Here is a 20,805-nt window from a genome sequence, read left to right as displayed (position 1 = left end):
CGGCTGGGGAAAGGGGCCATGGGCACTTGCCTGGTGGGCGCCACCCCCAATTGGGGTTGGGGGGCTGATTTGGGGCAGGGCTGGCCATAGGGAGGGCTGTGGGCAGTGGGCCGGCTGGCCCCACCCCCAAATGGGGTGTAGGGTTCTGATAGGGGGCCAGAGGCCTGAGGGAGGGGCCAAGGGTGGTTGGACAGCTGGCCCTGCCCCTGATAGGGTGGGGGAGCCAATATGGGGTGGGGCCAGGTGGGGTGAGGGGCTGCAGGAGGTTGGCCGCCCAGCCCCACCCCATATTGGGGTGGAGGGGTGTGATCTGGGGAGGGTTGGCCTAGGGGGAGGGGCTGTGGGCCTATAGTGGTGGGGCGGGCTGATTGGGGGCATTTGGCTGGTGGTCAGCTCTTAATAGGGGTGGGAGAATCTGATCAGGGGCGGGCCGGCAGGGAAGAGGGGCCATGAGGTTGGCTGGCCTGGCCTAACCCCTGATCGGACCAGTTCGCTGGCCACAGTGGGCATCATAGCGACCCGGGTCGTTATGGTTGTTATGGCTGTTATGGTTGCTGGCTTTTTATATAAGTAGATGCATAGCCCATGGACACAAACAATAATGTGCTGAAGGCTTGGGGTGGGATGGATACAGGCTGGGTGGCAGTGGGCCAAGGGGTTGTGGGATGGGGCACATCTGTAATACTGTCAACAATTTAAAAATAAATGAAGTGATTGTTAATAGGTAAAAATAAATGCAATAAATAGAAAATAGTCACAAACATAACAGATACTATTCCAACTATATTAGTAATCACTTTAAGTGTGGATGGTTGGTCTAATTACTGCAGTTAAGAGTAGATATTTCCAGAATAGAAAATAGAGCAAAACCAACTACATGTTGTCAGAACCCCACTTTAAATACAAAGACTCAAGTTAAAGAAAAAGGGAGTAGCTGTGTAAATTTCAGACAAAGCAGACTCAAAAACAAGGAAAATTATCAGGAATAAAGAGGGGCATTAATAAAATGGGATCAAATCGCCAAGGAGATTTAACAATCCCAAATGTGTATTGATCTAACAAGTGGGCATCAAAATAGTGAAGCAAAAATGAATAGAACTACAAGAAGGAATACAAAAATCAATTATTATAGTTGGATTTCAACCTTTGCTGAGGACTTCTGGTTTTAGCTCTATTCTGTCAGTAATTGATATATCAATCAGGCAGAAACCTACTAAGAATAAATTGACCTGAACAGCACTGTCAATCAGCTGGATCTAATTGACATTTATAAAATATTTCATTCAACAACAGCAGAATACATATTCTTCTCAAACTCATATGGAACATTCACCAAGATAAAATCACCTTTGCCCAGCCAGAGTAGCTCAGTGGTTGAGCTTTTACCTATGAACCAGGAGGTCACGGTTCGATTCCCAATCAGATTCCCTGGTCACATGCCCAGGTTGTGGGCTCGATCCCTGGTGGGGTGTGTGCAGGAGTCAGCCAATCAATGATTCTTTCTCATCATTGATGTTTCTATCTCTCTCTCCCTTCCTCTCTGAAATCAATAAAAATACATATTTTTTAAAAAGATGAGACCACCTTCTGAGCCACAAAACACACCTTAAAATATTTAAAATAATAGAAATTATATAATGTATGCTCTCAGACCACTATGGAATTATATTAGAAACCATTCACACAAAGATAGCTGAAAAATACCAAAATATTTGGAGATAAAATAGCATATTTCTAAGTAATACGTAGGTTAAAGAAAAAATCAACAGAAAATTTAAAATATTTGAAACTAATTAAAAATGAAAATACAATTCATTGAGATTTATTTGATGCAGCAAGAGTAGTGCTTAGGGAAACTTACAGCACAAAATGTGTATATTAGAAACAAAGAGAGATCTACAAAATCCTCAACTCTTACGTTAGGAAACTGATAAAAAAAGAAGCAATTTAAGCCTAAAATAAGCAGAAGAAAACAAATAATAAAAATAGAATCAAAATCAATAAAATTTAAAATACTAGTAGAAGATGAATAAAATCCACCCGTACTGAGAGGGTTGTTTCTAGAGTTCATTTAGCTGATTCAGTTTTCACCAATTCCGGTTGGAAAGGAAGATGTAAGGATGCGTGGTTATGTCCACCATGGAACCTATCACTTAGGACAGGATTTCCTCAATGACTAACTTCTCTATCATTTGTTCATGTGTTTATTAAGTAAAAATATATTAATGGCTTCGTATGCCAGGCAATGCATTAATTTCTAGATAATTAACAAAACAAATAAGACTTGGTCCCTGCAATAACATAAATAATAGCAGTTAAGGTTTACTCATTCTGTAGCAGCAACTGTTCAAAGAACTTTTCATTTAAGCCTCACATAACCTGAGGTAGGTATTATTGTTATCTCCATCTTACAGATGAAGAAACCGAGGCATAGAAGAATTAAATAATTTGCCACAATCACATGGCTACTAAGTCGCGCAGTCTGGCCCAAACTCTTAGTCACCACATTCTATTCTAACACTCAAGGAAAGGATATTCCTCAACTTCCCTTGAAAATCTACTCTGTCTCCTGGAAATCTTCACATTAAGAACACATGTCATATTTAAAATCAAGCCCTTCGCCCTAGGCAGTTTGGTTCAATGGATGGAGCGTTGGCCTGCTGGCCAAAGGGTCCTGGATTCTGGTTCTGGTACAGGGCACATACCTCGGTTGCAGGCTCCTCCTTGGCCCAGGCCCGCAGGGTGTGTGCAGGAGGCAACCAATCGATGTGTTTCTCTCACATCGCTATTTCTCTCTGTCTTTCCCTCTCTCTTCCACTCTCTATAAAAATCAATGGAAAATATCCTCAGGTGAGGATTAAAAAAATAACAATGATAAAATAAAATAAAGCCCTTCCACTGTAATTTAAAATCATTTCTTTCTTTCTCCCTCCCTTCCTGCCTTCCTCCTTCCCTTCCTTCTTTCCTTCCTTTCTTCTTTGGAAACAGTAGGTAAGGCATGAAGACCTGTGTATAATGCACTTTCATATATTTGAAGAAAAATTGTAACAGATTTATAAAAGAAAAATAAATTTATCAGAAATTACTTTTAAAAGAGCTTTTTTTTTTTTCTATTTGAAGCTTGGCTAGAAATACTCTAAAGAAGAAATCTGTTCTTGACACGTATAAAGATTTTTTAACAACCATCTCTCTTGTAAGTAATTAAGTACAAGTAATTACATAATTACTTGATTATGTAGCAGCAGTAAAATTTTACAGGAGGTTTTTCACTTAAACTCGAACCTTATAAAAATAATTGCCACAAGTCAAAATTATTTTCTAAATGCAGTAATTCTTTCTGCTTTTAATTTTTTTAGGGGGGTGGAATCTAGGTCTATTTTTGTTTAGCAACCAGAGGCAGAGTAATAAGTAATTTAATAATGTGTCACTGTGTTCAGACACTGACTGAAAACTTAGAATGAATCCCCGAGTTATGATGGTGAGAAACACTTAGATGGGAAATGAAATTATAAGCCAAGGCTACGATCTAGAAAATTTTTTAGTTATAAATTTCTAAAGTCATCAGTCATATCAGGATGAGAATGCTATTGCTCTCGTAACAAACCAGCATTTTAAATATACTTGTTTTCTCAAAATGCATCACCAGATAATAAGATCGAGAGGTAGAAAAATAAAGATTCACAAAACATATTTTATGTAACCTCTGGTTGTGAGAAACAAGGTTGGGTAACGTAATGTGTGGGGTTTTTTTCACCCTTTTCTTTCATTCTTTCTACCTTTCTTTTTCTTTTTTTCTTTTAAAAAGTGAGCTGTCTCATCACTGCAAATTTTCTCAAGTTCTTAGAACTCTAATTAAAATGTGGTAATTGGTTATGTTACCTCAATTACCATGATGCATGGACATTGATGCAAAGTGACACCAATTGAATCCCTTGGGTGTTTTACCCTGGGGCCATCCCATTTATCGTGGCCTTATTATTTTCAATTATGTGGCTAGATGTGTTGCATACTTTCAAGGCCAATAAATGTTCAGGGATTTTCTGAACACAAGGATCTGTTTTCAATGCTATAGCTCCAAAGTGGCTAAAGGAAAAATGTATATTCTTGTGAAGAATAGAAACTTAGAATTCTAAATCTGCTAAGGATTCAAAGGCACACTTGCTGAAATAAAGGCATTTCAAAAGAATCCAGATCATTCATGTTTAAAACATTTGTTTGAAAAGCAAGTACTGTTCAGTGTGACAAGTTAGACAGGAGAGGAAACTGAGATGGGAAAGACAAAAGTTGTCTTCCCCTTTAGGTAAAGATTTGGGTTTGGAAAGGGCTAACCAAAGCTGCACCAAGTATTTCACCAACTGTATTTATGAGCATGATAGTTTTTCTAGAGATCTGTCCCCAGCATCAGTGTGAAGATAGGAACAAAATGGGTACAGCATACAGTGTTTCCCGATGGGGACATGATGGGTGTTTGTGGGAAACAAGCCATAGATTGTTCTCTGCACTTCTGTCGTCTCCCCACACCTGTCCGTTCAATGTTAGAGGTGTCCTCAGTCATTATGAATGGCTTCTGGACATTTCTCCACACACACACAAAATCTAGGGGTGAAGTAGGACAGTATTTGGGGACATCATGAATAAGTATAAGACACTTTGTCAAACCAGTTTTATTTTCTGAGTATGACCCCTGTGTCTTCACCGGGTTTTCTTTCTTTTTTAAAAAACCACATTTGCATATTTTGGAAAACTATAAAAATTTTTCTGTCCTTTTACTTATGTGTTTATATCTTGATTTAGTTTGGGTATTTCCAAATAGGCACAGCATTTGTTCATGTGTTGCAGATGACAGACGAAACTGAATTGGGAAAGTTGTGAAAGAAAGGAGAAGTTGTAATGTACAAAGATATTTTTAAGGCTAGCCGAGCAGGGATATTTGTAGTAGAATCCTAGACTTTAGGTTGAAATCAATACCCAAAGAACCTTATATTTGCAACACTTTGAAAGTACCTTTCCATCTAAGCTTCACAGATACATTAACTGGCAGGTCATTTTTTTTCCTTTATTTTTGTCAAACAAGTTTTATATAGAACTCATCACTTTAGAAATACTTTTGAAGTAAAAACTATTGAGTTATGATATATGATGATCTTATCCAAAGCATTTCATTCATTCATAAGAATACATGCTAAAATCTAAACGTTCACTTATTATTCAAACTTTTCAATTTCTCAAAAGAAACTTTTTATTCGCTCAAGTTTTGTTTTGTTTTTATTCAGTGATTGCTCATTGTTTGGTGTGTTTATTTTTTTCCCAAATAAGTCCAATACTTAATTCCATCCACATATTTATCCCAATGATTCCAACTCTTTATTCACATAAGAGCCAACAGATGAGAGTGGAGGGAAGCATCGGGTTTAGTTCCAGATGGAATTCTCTAACTAAATCCAAATTAGCTTGAGTCTTTAATCTTTTTTAAACATATATATTTTATTGATTTTTTACAGAGAGGAAGGGAGAGGGATAAAGAGTTAGAAACCTCGATGAGAGAGAAATATTGATCAGCTGCCTCCTGCACACCCTCTACGGGGGATGTGCCCGCAACCAAGGTACATGCCCTTGACCGGAATCGAACCCGGGACCCTTGAGTCCACAGGCTGATGCCCTATCCATTGAGCAAAACCAGTTAGGGCAGAGTCTTTAATCTTAACATGCAAACATTCTTAGGGCTGATCAACTTATATAAAATAGTGTATTAGCAGAAATCACTGTGTTGTCAGCTGTTTTTATGATACTTCTCCCATTCAATTCAAAAAGGAATTTCAGGCAATTTCCAATTAAAAGGAAAAATAAGAGTATAAATCATTAATACAGAATCTGATAACCAATCAAAGTAGTCTTGGAGGGGAAAAAAGGCAAGGAATTACATCAATAAACCCTTTAATCACTGAAAGAGCTTAAAGTCCTGGAGTAGATATGCATGGATCCAGATCTTCCTCTACTTACTAGCTCTATGATCTTGTATCATTTACTTAATCTTTAAAAAAATTTAATTTCTTGATCTATAGTTTTTGTGAAGATTAACTGAGATGATGCATAAAAAATAGTAACTCAGTAACTTAAGAAATAGTACATGTTCAATACTGCTAGCAAGTAACCCAACTGCCCCATCCTCTTATGATTCACACTTATACCACTTGGCTCTTTATAGGGATCTTTGCCAGACAGTCAAACAAACAAAATTAACACTAGAAAATAAAATAAACTGAAATACATTTTCTCACAACGTATGACAAATCTTGTGTTAGGATCTTCGTGGATTCACCTGAGGGAACTGGTCTTACTTAGCCTGAACCAGTCCAGTAAAGAGGTTTTTTGAGATGGCATTTGAAAAATTCTAATTTGTGATATACACAAATCACTACTGGAAAACTTGTCTTCTTAGTACAAATTCCATTAAAGTCAGGGTTTTCTGTGAAGCATGTGTAATTTTAGTAAGAAGCCCCAAGTATTTACAGAAAATCCTTACCTGTCAATAAGCTATCAGTGGTCAACCAATTCCCATGGCAGCCCCACTTCTCTCTTCTCTACTTTTTCTAATGCTTTAAAAGGGAAAATGCTTGCTTACCCCTCTTTGTTAAGGTTCTCATACACAGTTACTGCTTTTCCTAGCCCACTTAGGTATGGCTAATATGGGGCAATTAATATGTCACCTGTGATAATGAAATATTTAATCCATAATTTTCTAAAATAACTGGAAAATGAGATTACCTATTTTCAATATCCAACAGACTTAATTTGCATTTACAAAAGTCCTGTTAATCTACCCAGTTTTTAAAAAAGTGGTTGCAGATGCACCATTATTATCATTAAAGAAGGTTTCATCTTAGACAACTTAGGATATTGATTCAGGACACTGACTCTGGAGATGACTTGCTTAGGTGTGAATGGCAGATCAGTTACAAACTAACTGGGTAACTTTGGACAAGTTGTTGAAACTTTTCTTTGCTTCAATTTTTTTCTTCTTAAAATTGAGAGGAGAATACTACATATACCATGTAGTTGTTAGAAATCTTGCATGACTTAACATGCAAATCACTTAGGACAGTGCCTGAAACATGTTAGTGTTATGTGTTAGCTATTACTACTAGTAGTAGTGGTAGTAGTATTTCCTTCACAAAGGAAAGCCCATTTTTATCCCAAGGCAAGGTTACTCACTGACAGGCTTCAGTGTAATCTATCAACCCATTTAAAATTAAGTAAAATTCTGTATATGTTCATGTTTTTTTAAAACAGTTTTACTGATATATAATTGGCATAAAATAAATTTCACAACTTAAAATGTACAATTTTAGGTGCTTTGACATATGAATACACTCACAAAAACATCACTATAATCAAGATAATTAATCTATAATAATAAAAGCATAATATGCTAATTAGACCAGACAGCCAAATGGCCCTCCGGACATCCTTTACGACAAAGCCACAGTGGCTACAAGGGCCAAGGGCAGGCAGCCGCAACGGCTGGTAGCACCAGCAGTGGTGGGGTGATGGGGCCAGTGCCTTCCCCTGATTGGCCTGATCAACTCCCACAGAGGGAAGCCAGACTGCAGCTTAGGCCCGCTCCCCATAGGGAGCAGGCTTAAGCTGTCAATAGGACATCTCCTGAAAGCTCCCGGACTGTGAGAGGGGACAGACCAGGCTGAAGGAACCGCCCCCCCCCCCCCCAGTGCACAAATTTCCATGCACTAGGCCTCTAATATATATATGTATAGATCCCCAAAAAGCTTCCTCCTTACCCTTTATAATCCCTCTGAGGGTCACAAAGATTTTACCCTATACATCTTTTCTAAATGGTTTTTACATTTTACATTTAGGTCTATGATCCATTTTGACTCCTTTTTGTATATCCTGCAATATATACCTCAATTTCATATTTGTGCATATGGATATTCATTTGTTCTAGGATCATTTGTTGAAAGACTATCCTTGGTATTGCCTTTGCACTTTTGTCAAAATCAATGGGCCATTTATGTGTAGCTCTATTTCTGAAATAGCTATCTTATTCTATTGATATATTTTTGGCCTTCATACTAATGTCAGATTCTCTTGATATCTATACCTTCATTATAAGTCTTAAAATCAGTAGCTGTAAGTCCTCCAACTTTATTCATCTTTTAAAAATTATTTTGGCTATTCTAGCTCCTTTGCATTTCCATATGAATTTTATTTAAAATCAGCTTATAAATTTGTAATAAAAACATTACTGGGATTTTCATTTGGATTACATGAACTCTATAGATAAATCTGGGAAGAATTGATATCTTAACAATACTGTATCTTCTGATCTATGAACACAATATAGTTTATCACTCATTTAGTTATTTAGTTTCTCTCAGCAATATTTTATAGTTTTCAGAGCATAGGTCATACACATTTTTGTTAAATATATCCCTAAGCATTTCATGTCTTTGCCACTATTATAAATGATTTTAATTTTTATTTCAATTTCTGATTGTTCATTGATAGTACATAAAAACACAATTGGTGTCTGTATATTGATCTTGTATCCTATAGCCTTGTTAAATTCCATTTTTTAGTTATAGGATCCTCTTTGAAGATTATATAGCATTTTCTACATAGACGATCATGGAGTCTATGAGTAAAGGTAATTTTTTTTTCTTAACTTCCAAGTGTCATGTCTTTCATTCCTTTTTCTTGCTTTACTGCACTGGTTAAAACTTTCAGTGCAATGTTAATAGAAATGGCAAAGAGACATCTTTGCCTTCTTTCTGATATTAGGAGAAAAACAATGAATCTTTAATAATACGTGTAATGTTAGCTGTGGATTATTTGTATGTGCCTTTAATTAAGTTGAGGAAGTTTTTATTTTATCCCTAAGTTTCTGAGTTTTTATCAGGAAAGGTGTTGGATTTTGACAAATGTGTTTTCTAAAACCACTGGGATAATCATATAGTTTTCCTTTCCTGTAATTATGGTCAATTAATTGCACTGACCTTGTGTTTCAAATGTTAAACTAACTTTGAATTTTTTAGAAAAACCTCATATGCTATAATATATATCCTATCTAATAAAAGAGTAATATGCAAATTAACCATCACTTCACGATAAAGATGGAGGCGCTCACAGCCAATGAGGAGGGAATATGCAAATTGACGTGACAAGGTGAGAGGCAGAAGGCGGCTCTGGCCAGAGTGAAGGTGGTGCCGGCAGCCAGGGGAAGGAAGGCCTATTCTTGCACGAATCTTCGTGCATCGGGCCTCTAGTATATATATATATATATATATGATATGTTGCTAATTTAATTTGATAAAATTTGTTAAGAATATTTTTATCTATATTCATGAGGGATACTGGTCTGTAGTTTTCTGAACAGTCTTGCTAGAGGCATATCAATTTCATTGATCTACAAAAAACAGCTTTTATTTAATTGATTTTTCTGTTTTCAATTTGAATAATTTCTGTTCTGATCTTTATTATTCATAATATTTCCTTTAAATATTCACAGAATCTCTAGGGATGTTTGTCTCTTGTTTGTGTAACTGATAATTTGTTTCAGAGAAAGAAATCAAAGGAACAAAGTTCAAGCTTATTTGCTCACAAAGAAATAAGAAAGGAGACTAGAAATTAAAACAATCAAACAAACAAACATGAGTCAAATGAAAATTAGAATTAAAGCTTAAAAAGTATAGACAAAGATCAATTCTAAACAAAATAAAAGTAAATCTGAGCAAAGAGATCGAGTGTTGGAAGAACAAAGCATAGTGTCAATTATGCAATTTCAAATCTTGATGATAAAGGAGAAAGATGCTTTTGGGCTTTGTCTGTTTTGATCTCCAGAATTTAATACAAGACCTCTTGCTTTCTTGCAATTTTTAGAGACAAGATAAATATATTCATTAGTTACCCAGTTAGGAGTAATAATGAAGGTTGTAATGAAAAGAATCCTATAACATAGTGAGAACCAGAGCCTCTACTCTAACCTAACCCACATTTTTAGAACCACCTTATCTAATACCTCATACAGAATTTCCTTCAGAAATTACTTTTGAGAACAGAGAGTATACCATGGGATACTTTACACCATATTTTAGAACTTGGAACAGTGTCCCTATCAGAAAAGAAAGGTTAAAAGGCATCTTCGTGGTGGTCTCATGAAAGTAAAATAGTCTTATAGAAACATAACACTGAAAGCCATTTTGTGAGAATATAAACATTGAGAATTAATGTAGATATAGTAACTCAAATCAAATACCAGATTGAAACAAAATATATTAAATGAAAGCAAGTACTCATTCATTTAGCAAATATCTATCAAATATCCATTACGTGTAAGTACGCCCCACACCCTAGAAATATAGCAGTGCAAATCCTTGTGCACAAAAGGGGATGACATAGAGGTGGGACATATGATGAAAAAACGAAAGACCACTTAGAAGCACCTGTTTTTCTGCAAAGGCAGCCTCCCATATTGGTGAAATATGTGTCTGCCCATCAAAGCAACTTAGACTCATTAGACAACCAACAGAGATCAGAAGCAAGCAAGAAATATTTCCAAATTAATGAGGTACACTATGCTCATTGTATTATTGCATTAGTGCCACTCTCTACTCTTCTATTTATTTCTTGACAATGATTCCTTTTTCAACACTGTTTACAGTGGACCTCATTTGCTATCTTCATCTTTTCAAACAATCTACACATTCAGCCGCCAATGCAAAGAATGGGGAGACTTTTATCTATCTGCAATTTACATCTACTCCTATGCAATAGCTTGAACCTCTAAGAAGCAGCCAGGGTTTCAAAGCAAAAGAAGTAGGATGAAAATCTCTGCATCTAGTCTGAAGAAATCTAGTCCAGCATCCCTGATCATCTGATTTCAAGTAAATCCCCAAAGAAACCCACTTTTTGTTCTCCTCAAAGTAGTTGTAATGCTTCCAAAATGTCAGTTTCTCAAGGTGCAGTAGGTTTTTGTGTAAGTTTTATTAAGGCCACTACCATGCTTAGAGGCTTCAAACTATAGCATAAAAAATAACCTCTTCTGCGCTTCCAAACACATAAAGAAGAAAAGATTCCAGGTAAATAGCTTCACAACAAACAGATCATTTAAAAATAAAAGGCATCCAATTATATGGATTCTAATTACTGGTAATAACTTGGAAGTCTCAAGAAATTTAACAACTTCAGCTTAAAACAATTAAACTGAACTGTTGATAAAATCATCCCCTAGACTCAACATAGCTATAAATGCAAAAAGAGTGAGAAGGCTCGCCCAGCCAGCATGGCTCAGTGGTTGAGTGTGGACCTATGAACTACGAAGTCACAGTTCGATTCCTGGTGGGGGGCATGCAGGAGGTGGCCAATCAGTGATTCTCTGTCATCATTGATGTTTCTATCTCCCTGTCCTTCTCCCTTCTTTCTGAAATATCCTATCTAAAAAAAAAGGGTAATATGCAAATTAACCATCACTCCGTCACTCCATCAGAAAGATGGTGGCAGCCACGGAGCTGGAGTGAGCAGGAGGTGTGAGTTGCCCTGGCAAAGGAGGAAGCCAAGCTTCCCGCCTGCTCTGGCTGACCTGAGCTCCGCTCAAGGCTACAAAGTTTCAATTATAGAAGATAAATAAATCCCAGATACCTACTTCCAGCTCATAGGCATGGCCAGCCTGAAAACAGCCATCAGCCCCTCACCCAGGCTGACCAGGCACCCCAGTGGGGACCCCTACCCTGAAGGAGGTGTGACCAGCCTGCAAACAGCCATCAGCCCCTCACCCAGGCTGGCCAGGCACCCCAGTGGGGACCCCCACCCTGAAGGGAGTATGGCCAGCCTTAAAATGGCCCTCAGCCCCTCACCCAGGCTGGCCACACCCCCATGGGGTGAGGGTCTCCACTGGGAGGCTTGACCAGCCTGAAAATGGCCCTAAGGCCCTCACCCAGGCTGGCCACGAACCCCAGTGGGACCCCACCCTGATCCAGGACACCCTTCAGGGCAAACCAGCCGGCCCCCACCCGTGCACCAGGCCTCTATCCTATATAATAAAAGGGTAATATGCAAATTGACCCTAACAGCATAACAACTGGGAATGACTGGTCACTATGACACACACTGACCACCAGGGGGCAGACGCTCAATGCAGGAGATGCCTCCTGGTGGTCAGTGTGCTCCCACAAGGGGAGCTCTGCTCAGCCACAAGCCAGGCTGCCAGCTGCCAGCACAGCAGTGGTGGCAGGAGCCTCTCCCGCCTCCTCAGCAGCGCTAAGGATGTCCGACTGAAACTTAGGCCTGCTCCCCGCTGGCAAGTGGACATCCCCCAAGGGCTCCTGGGCTGCCAGAGGGATGTCTGTCTGCCAGCTTAGGCCCAATCCCCTGGGGAGCAGGCCTAAGCCAGCAGGTGGACATCCCCCGAGGGGTCCTGGACTGCAAGAGGGTACAGGCCGGGCTGAGGGACCCCGAGTGCACAAATTTTTGTGCACTGGGCCTCTAGTACTTTATAAATATTTTTTTTTTCTTTAAAGAGCAAGAAGGCTTACTGATTCATTGTCTCTTCTGTTCCCAGTCCCCAATGCCAGAGACATCAGACTACAAATTAAGGCTTTGTTGAAATTATAATTCATAGGAGAGGCCTGTTTTTCAGAAAAGATTATTACATTTGATTTTCAATTTTGAATACTGAACTTTCCAAACACATAGAACTGATGATATAAACATTCAAGAAACACTTTCCATTCTATCATTTATGTATGCATGTATATTTGTATTTCATGTACATAGGCCAAACATAACAATTGGGCCTTCAAATAATAGATATTGACTTCAAAGTCATTTGGGGAATGCAATCTTTTTATCACAAAACCCTTTACCTTAAGGATATAAAGGTTTTCTGGACTAGTACATATTCTATATTATAATAAAACAATTCTAGTTATATATATTTTCTTCATCTAGCAACAGCTTGAATCATAGCAAATTTGGAAAATTCTTAAAATTTTCCTTACCGTAAGCACTGCATTAAACTCTTAAGAGGAAACATGCTACCTCTCAGCAATACAATTCTATCAGGAGAAGCTCCAAGCAGGAACAATGGAGATTGTTGTACAAATATTAACATATCATATAACAAAAAGGTAGACAGTACACATTATTACATGGCCTTATCTGTGGAACATACACATTGCTCCACATGCTCTGAGAATGGTAAGCCACCTTTGAGGAAAATTTTCATGTGTATTTTATGATCCTATATAATAAAAGCCTAATATGTTAAGTGTCCGGTTGTCCAGTCGTCTGTTCAACCAATCAAAGCATAATATGGTAATGATATGCTAAGGTCACTCAACCACTCACTATGATGTGCACTGACCACCAGGGGCCAGACTCTCCGACTGGTAGATTAGCTTGCTACTGGGGTCCGGCTCATTCGGACTGAGCGAGATGGGCTGGACATGCCCTGGAGCACTCCCATGGTCCCTACCTGGCCCCGATTGTGCACTGGTGGGGTCCCTCGGTCTGGCCTGAACCCTCTCACAATCAGGGATCCCTCAGAGGATGTTGGAGAGCTGGTTTTGGCCTGAACCCGCAGGCCAGGCTGAGAGAACCCACTGGTGCACGAATTTGTGCACCGGGCCTCTAGTTAAGTAATATTGTTGGTGAGGAAATGATGAAAAGATTTGATGGCTTTGTTTGCTAAGGTTAAGCAAAACATCCATGTGATTTTTAAAAAAATACCACAAGATACACTAAAATGCATCGTATTAGGTGAATAAATCTGTGTTATGATAAATGGAGTTTAATTTAGTGGTTGGAGATAGCTTTCCCTTTAATTAGCAAAATGAACACATATTCTAAGCCCTGAAAGAATATTGTCTGAGAAAAATGAGAGATCATTATACTTAAAAAAAAAAATTCACTCACCGACTCCGTTCCCATCTTCTTTTGTAGCCGTGTTTGCCACTGGACGGCTTGCATGACAATGGCTTCCCACCTCCTCTCAAGATTCACGATGATCAGCTGCATGGGCTGGTGGTCCGCGCTCAGGTTGCAGGTCTCCCCACCATCCAGAAGGTGCTGGCATAACCGCAGGATGGAGGCCACTCCACGCCGCCGCTGCTTGATTTCACCACAGAGCGACTGCAACACAGAGGGGGCCGAGCCATGAGTGTTCACAGGGCAGAGTCTTCTAAGACATGAAACCCACTCTTCCACCATCATTGTAGTGATACGCTCAGCTATGAACAAGTGAACAAGGAGGGCTCTGGAGTCGCTTTTAGATGGAGGTCTCTTATAGACAGCCAACTAATGCCAAGCAATTTAGCTGCATCCCAATCCTCTTCCCTTTTTCACTGATTTCTTCATCTAAAATGTTGGGTCCCACCTTAACAGCTAGGTGATTTATAATTTAATAAAATAAATCATTGGTTTAGATGAATGCCAAACAGATTAAATGCTTTGATTCAAAGTCCCAGGAAACACAAAAGACAGAAGTTCTCCAAATAGAAAAATTTTTCCAAATTTACTCTCATATTTTTGGGGCCAAACGTTTAGTTTCCTGCTGGCTGGGTGTAAGTTAAATAAGATTGTAAAGAATTTTTATATATAACATCTATTATTTGACAAAAGAAGATAAGCAACATTGCTCTCCAGAAGCTTGACTAACAAAGCAGTAATGTTCTGAAAACAGAAATTAGAATCCTGGATTATTACTGCACTATTTGTTGGCTCTGTTTCCTTTTAATAAATATTCACACTATTTAAGAAGGATATGCATGCATCAAAATAGCATTTTGCCCCCAGAAGCATTTGTATTGCTGTAGTGACCCTAAGCTGAACGATTCAAGCAAAATAGTGCACACATGTCTAAAAATATTATATCTTTTTGTTGCCTACGGATAGTATATAAGTGATATTCTAATTCAAAGCCTTTAGGAGAAATGATGATTATATCAAACATCGCTGCATTACTAATCTCCTGCTACTGCCACAATCGGACTGTTCTAATAGTTAACAGATTGCTTATTAATCAACAAGGGTAAACAAGACAATGCAATTTCATTTAGTGTGAGACTTTTAATGCCTGAAAGTATTTGTGCTTAAAATGTTAATCTAGATAAGGCTTCATTAGAAGTCCTAAAATGATTCAGTGCGGTTCATTGAAATGTGCATAGAGTGGTAGTAGATCAGCAGGTGGACATTTCATACAGATGTTCCACTTATTGGTATAGTACATGCTATAGCCATTTAAATGACCCTAACTCAGTAATAGCTGGAATTCTATTATTTCTATAATGAGAGAACCCAGTACCCTTAATATTTCTGAATTTTAAATGAGGTGAGTGACAATTTCTCAAACCTCTATTTATGGCAAAATATGACCAGGAATTTTATTATTCAATTTATACCAATGTGGCATTTTTAGTTATGTTTCCTGAACCTACCCTTATTTCTTTTCCTAGGGTTCATTACTATTTTTCTATATAACTCCTGATAGTAACCACAGGGTCTGACAAATTTTTTTACTGATGCTATTCATTAGCTCAGTGCTGAATGAGGAGAAACCCCCAGACATTCAACATAAACCTGAGGTCTATTAAAGCAACAGGCATTGCTTCCATAGCTCCAATCCTGCTAATTGTCCCACCCCCACACATATTCTCTCTCTCTCTTTCTCTATCTCTCTCTCAACTGTTTTAAAAAACTGTTCATATTCAATATTTTATTTTTGGGTCTTCACAATTGTAAATTTTTTCTTTAAATATCCGAAGAACTCAGCCTGTATTCTAAATAAAAAATTTATCTTATATGCACACTTGGGGAGTCATAGTACTTTAAAAAGGAGGGGTAAATTGGGAATTTTACTCGACCAATGTATTTTTCATTGCTTTTTATATCTAGAAGATATAATTGATAAAATATATTTTTCTACATAAATGGGTTACCGTGACAACCATTAAAATATACATATTCATTTATAATCACAAACACATACTAAATGAAATCAGTGAATTTTCTAGCAGTGTTTCTTAGACTCTGTAGTGTATATTCTTTCCATGATAAACTATGCATAGAGAAATGTGAAATATAACTACATAGGAACAAATGATTATAATCCTTTTTGTCTTCCATTTTCAGGGAAATGTACTTTTAAACAGAAACCCAAACTAAGAAATCTAGTTAAAGCACAGAAATAAGACAAATGTACTAGTATCCCTGTCTCCCAGACCTCCTCAAATGTATATTGCACCTTTCATCAACTAGGCACTGTTTCAAGCACACAGGCTTACAAAAGGAGCAGGTTACTGCTCCTTCTCTCCAGGAGCTGAGAGTCTACTGGAGGTGGACTATACAAATAAGAACAATAGCTGGAAGCTTTTTTATGACTGCTTCAATTTCTTCCTTAGTTATTGGCCTATTGAGATTTTTAGAATCTTCCTGATTGAGTTTGGAAGGTTGTATTTTTCTAGAAATATGTCCATTTCCTCCAGGTTGTCTAGTTTGTTGGAATAGAGTTGTTTATAGTATTTTTTTTTAACAATCCTTTGTATTTCTGTGGGGTCTGGTGTTATTTCACCTCTTTCATTTCTGATTTTGTTTAGAGGTTCACCAATCTTGTTTATCCTTTCAAAGAACCAGCTCTTGGTTTCATTGATACTTTTTATTGTGTTTTTTTTTTTTTTTTTTGGTCTTTATGTCATTCATTTCTGCTCTGATCTTTATTATCTCCTTCCTTCTGCTCACTCTGGGCTTTTCTTGTTGTTCTATTTCTAATTATTTGAGTTGTAGAGTTAGATGATTTATTGCCATTTTTTCTTGTGTTTTTTTTGTTGTTTGTTTGTTTTTTTGTTTGTTTTGTGTTTTTTTTTAGGTAGGCCTGTAGAGCTATAAACTTCCCTCTCAGGACTGCTTTCATTGTGTCTCATAGATTTTGGATTATTGTGCTTTTATTGTCATTAGTTTTCATGATATTTTTAATTTCTTCTTTGATCCTTTTAGTAACCCAATCATTGTTTAATAGCATGCTATTCAGCTTCCAAGTGTTCGAATCTTTTGGATTGTTTTTATTGTAGTTTATTTCTAATATTATGCCATTGTTGTCTGAGAAAATGCTTGATATGAATTAAATCTTCTTGAATTTGGGGAGAGTTTGCTTGTGACCAATTATGTGGACTATTTTTGAAAATGTCCCATGTGCACTTGAGAAGAACGTATGTTCTTTGGGGTGAAATGCTCTGAAGATGTCAATTAAGTTCATCTGATCTAGTGAGTCATTTAGGATTGCTGTTTTTTTGCTGATTTTTTGTCTAGAGGATTTATCCAGTGATGTCAATGGTATATTAAAGTCCCCTACTATGATTGTAAAATCTATCCTCTTCATACTATTCCAAAAAATTCAAGAGGAAGGACCACTTCCAAGCTCATTCTATGAAGCCAGCATCACCCTAATACCAAAACCAGATAAAGACAATACAATGAAAGAGAATTACAGGTCAATATGCCTCATGAAGATAGATTCCAAAATCCTCAACAAAATCCTAGCAAATAGGATCCAGCAGTACATCAGAAAGATCATACACCATGACCAAGTAGGATTTATCCCAGGGATGCAAGGATGGTACAATACCAGCAAATCAATAAATGTGATATATCACATAAACAAATTGAGAGATAAAAAATCACAGAGTCATATCAATTGATGCAGAAAAAGCATTTGACAAAATCCAACACCCTTTCTTGATAAAAACTCTCAGCAAGGTGGGAATAGAAGGATCATACCTCAACATAATAAAAGCCATATATGAAAAACTCACAGACAACATCATAAAAACTAAAATCATTTCCCCTAAGAACAGGAACAAGACAGGGATGTCCACTTTCACCACTCCTGTTCGACATAGTACTGGAAGTACTAGCCATTGTGATCAGACAAGAAGAAGAAATAAAAGGCATCCAAATTGGAAAAGAAGAAGTAAAACTGTTCTTATTTGCAGATGACATAATACTATACATAGAAAACCCTAAAGACTCCATCAAAAAATTATTAGACTTAATAAATGAATTTGGCAATGTAGCAGGATACAAAATTAACGCCAAGAAATCTATGGCATTTCTATACACCAATAATGAACTTACAGAAAGAGAGACTAAAAAAGCAATCCCATTTTCCATCACATCAAAAAAAATTAAGATACCTAGGAATAAACTTAACTAAGGAGGTAAAAGACCTATATGCGGAAAACTACAGGACACTGAAAAAAGAGATAGAGGAAGACATAAACAGATGGAAGAACATACCGTGTTCATGGATTGGTAGAATCAACATCATCAAAATGTTCATACTACCCAAAGCAATCTATTGATTCAATGCAAATCCCCATTAAAATACGAATGGCATATTTCACAGACCTAGAACAAACTTTCCAAAAATTCATCTGGAATAAAAAAAAGACCCTGAATAGATGCAGCAATCCTGAGAAAGAAGAACAAAGTAGGTGGGATCTCAATACCAGATATCAAGCTGCATTACAAAGCCATTGTTCTCAAAACTGCCTGATACTGGCACAAGAACAGATATATAGATCAATGGAATACAATAGAGAACCCAGGAATTGACCCAAACCACTATGCTCAATTAATATTAGACAAAGGAGGCATGAACATACAATGGAGTCAAGACAGTCTCTTCAATAAATGGTGTTGGGAAAATTGACCAAATAAATGCAAAAAAAATGAAACTAGACCATCAACTTATACCATACACAAAAATAAACTCAAAATAGATAAAGGACTTAAACCGAAGACGGGAAACCATAAAAATACTAGGGGAATCCATAGGCAGCAAAATCTCAGACAGATGCTGAAGCAATTTCTTCACTGATAATGCTCCTAGGGCAATAGAAACTAAAGAGAAAATAAACAATTGGTACCACAATAAAAAGCTTTTGCACAGCAAAAGAAACCATCAACAAAACAACAAGAAAGCCCACTGCATGGGAGAACATATTTTCTAATGTTATCACTGATAAAGGTCTAATCTCCAACATTTACAGGGAACTCATACAACTTAACAAAAAGAAGATAAACAATCCAATAAAAAAAAATAGGCAATGGACCTAAATAGATACTTTTTGAAAGAAGACAGAAGGAAGGCCAAGAGACATATGAAAACATGCTCAAAGTTACTAATCATCCAAGAGATGCAAATCAAAAGGACAATGTGGTACCATCTCACACCTGTTGGAATGGCTATCATCAACAAATCAACAAACAACAAGTGCTGGAGAGGATGTGGAGAAAAAGGAACCCTCGTGCACTGCTGGTTGGAATGCAGACTGGTCCAACCACTGTGAACAGTATAAAGTTTCCTCAAAAAACTCAAAATGGAACTCCCATTTGACCCAGTGATCCCACTTCTAGGAATATACCCTAAGAAAGTAGAAACACCAATCAGAAAGGATATATGCACCCCTATGTTCATAGCAGCACAATTCACCATAGCTAAGATTTGGAAACAGCCCAAGTGCCCATCAGCAGATGAGTGGATTAGAAAACAGTGGTACATCTACACAATGGAATACTATGCTGTGGTAAAAAAGAAGTTCTTACCATTTGCAACAGCATGGATGGAACTGGAGAGCATCATGCTAAGTGAAATAAGCCAGTCAGAGAAAGATAAATATCACATGATCTCACTCATTTATGGAATATAATGAACAACATAAACTGATGTACAAAAACAGATCCAGAGACAGAGAATCATCGATCAGAACATCAAACCTCAGAGGGAAGGTAGGGGAGGTTGGGGGTAAGAGGGAGAGATCAACCAAAGGACTTGTATGCAAGCATATATGCCTAACTAATGGACACAGACAACAGGGAGGTGAGGGCATGAGTGGTGGTGGTGGTGGTGGGGGGTAATGGGAGGATAAGGACACATATGTAATACCTTAATCAATAAAGAAATTTTAAAAATTAAAAAAGATCAAAGCCAGAACAATGCAGAAAGGGAAGTGCTGACAGGAGTTTATGCAAGTTGCTGTTTGAAGAGTTGGTGAAATTGTCAAGGAAACAGTGTGGTCCAAGTTGGATGGTGGTGGTTATAAGGATAGAAGGTCCGAGGGTAGTGAAGACCTGGGGGGTGGGTAGGTACTAAGGGGAGGGGGAAAAGGGGGGGGGTAATGGAAGATATCTGTAACACTATCAATAATAAAAAATACATTTAAAAAGAAAAAATATATATAAGAAAAATAAATAAATAAATAAATAATAGACTCTCTAGATTAGAAGCAAGTGGCCTGGGGCAGTGAGAGTAACCTAGTGTGTTGGGAGCCGGGGCTAACTGGAAAAGGAAGTAAGGAACATAAAATTTTGGAATGCTGTTCATTGCCAATTTTGAAGCATTTTCCTTGACATCTAATTAAATTATGTTGGTTACCAAACACAGTTTTATTGCCTTCCCAGAAAAGTTCAAAGACAAAAGAGGGAAAGAAAATTTAAAAACAAAAACAATTAATTATTAATATGCATAAGAAAGAGATTCCAGATGCTTTTGTATTTTGTTATTCTTATTATTTGGTAATATTTAGGCAATTTTCTCTTACAAGGCTATCTCAGTTAGTATGAAGGTAACTAGCTTAGTGTCATCTCAGAATCCAATTGTTGGACTATAGGTTGGTGTGCTACTTTTAAATTTCTGACAACCTACTTTATTCACTTATTTTTACATTTCTAGTTAGTTTCCTAATATTACTAAACAGGCAGATTTGCTGTAAAAAAAATGAGAAGTGTAAAATAGTA

The 20,805-nt window shown here is 37.4% G+C and overlaps 1 protein-coding gene across 2 annotated transcripts in view; it reads right to left on the bottom strand.

The window, feature by feature from the left end:
• The window catches only part of AKAP6 (A-kinase anchoring protein 6), a 502,115-nt gene that overhangs the window by 36,293 nt on the left and 445,017 nt on the right, over positions 1-20,805 (bottom strand). For both annotated transcript variants that reach the window (XM_059710250.1, XM_059710259.1), the window contains exon 12: positions 13,930-14,145. In XM_059710250.1, coding sequence (XP_059566233.1) covers positions 13,930-14,145 — 216 coding nt within the window. The remainder of the gene's footprint in view (positions 1-13,929; positions 14,146-20,805) is intronic.

The sequence above is a fragment of the Myotis daubentonii genome, chromosome 1, assembly GCF_963259705.1.
Source record: "Myotis daubentonii chromosome 1, mMyoDau2.1, whole genome shotgun sequence".
Taxonomy (NCBI): Eukaryota; Metazoa; Chordata; class Mammalia; order Chiroptera; family Vespertilionidae; genus Myotis; species Myotis daubentonii.
The sequence above is the reverse complement of the archived record's forward strand: the minus strand, read 5'-3'. Positions and strand labels throughout refer to the sequence as shown.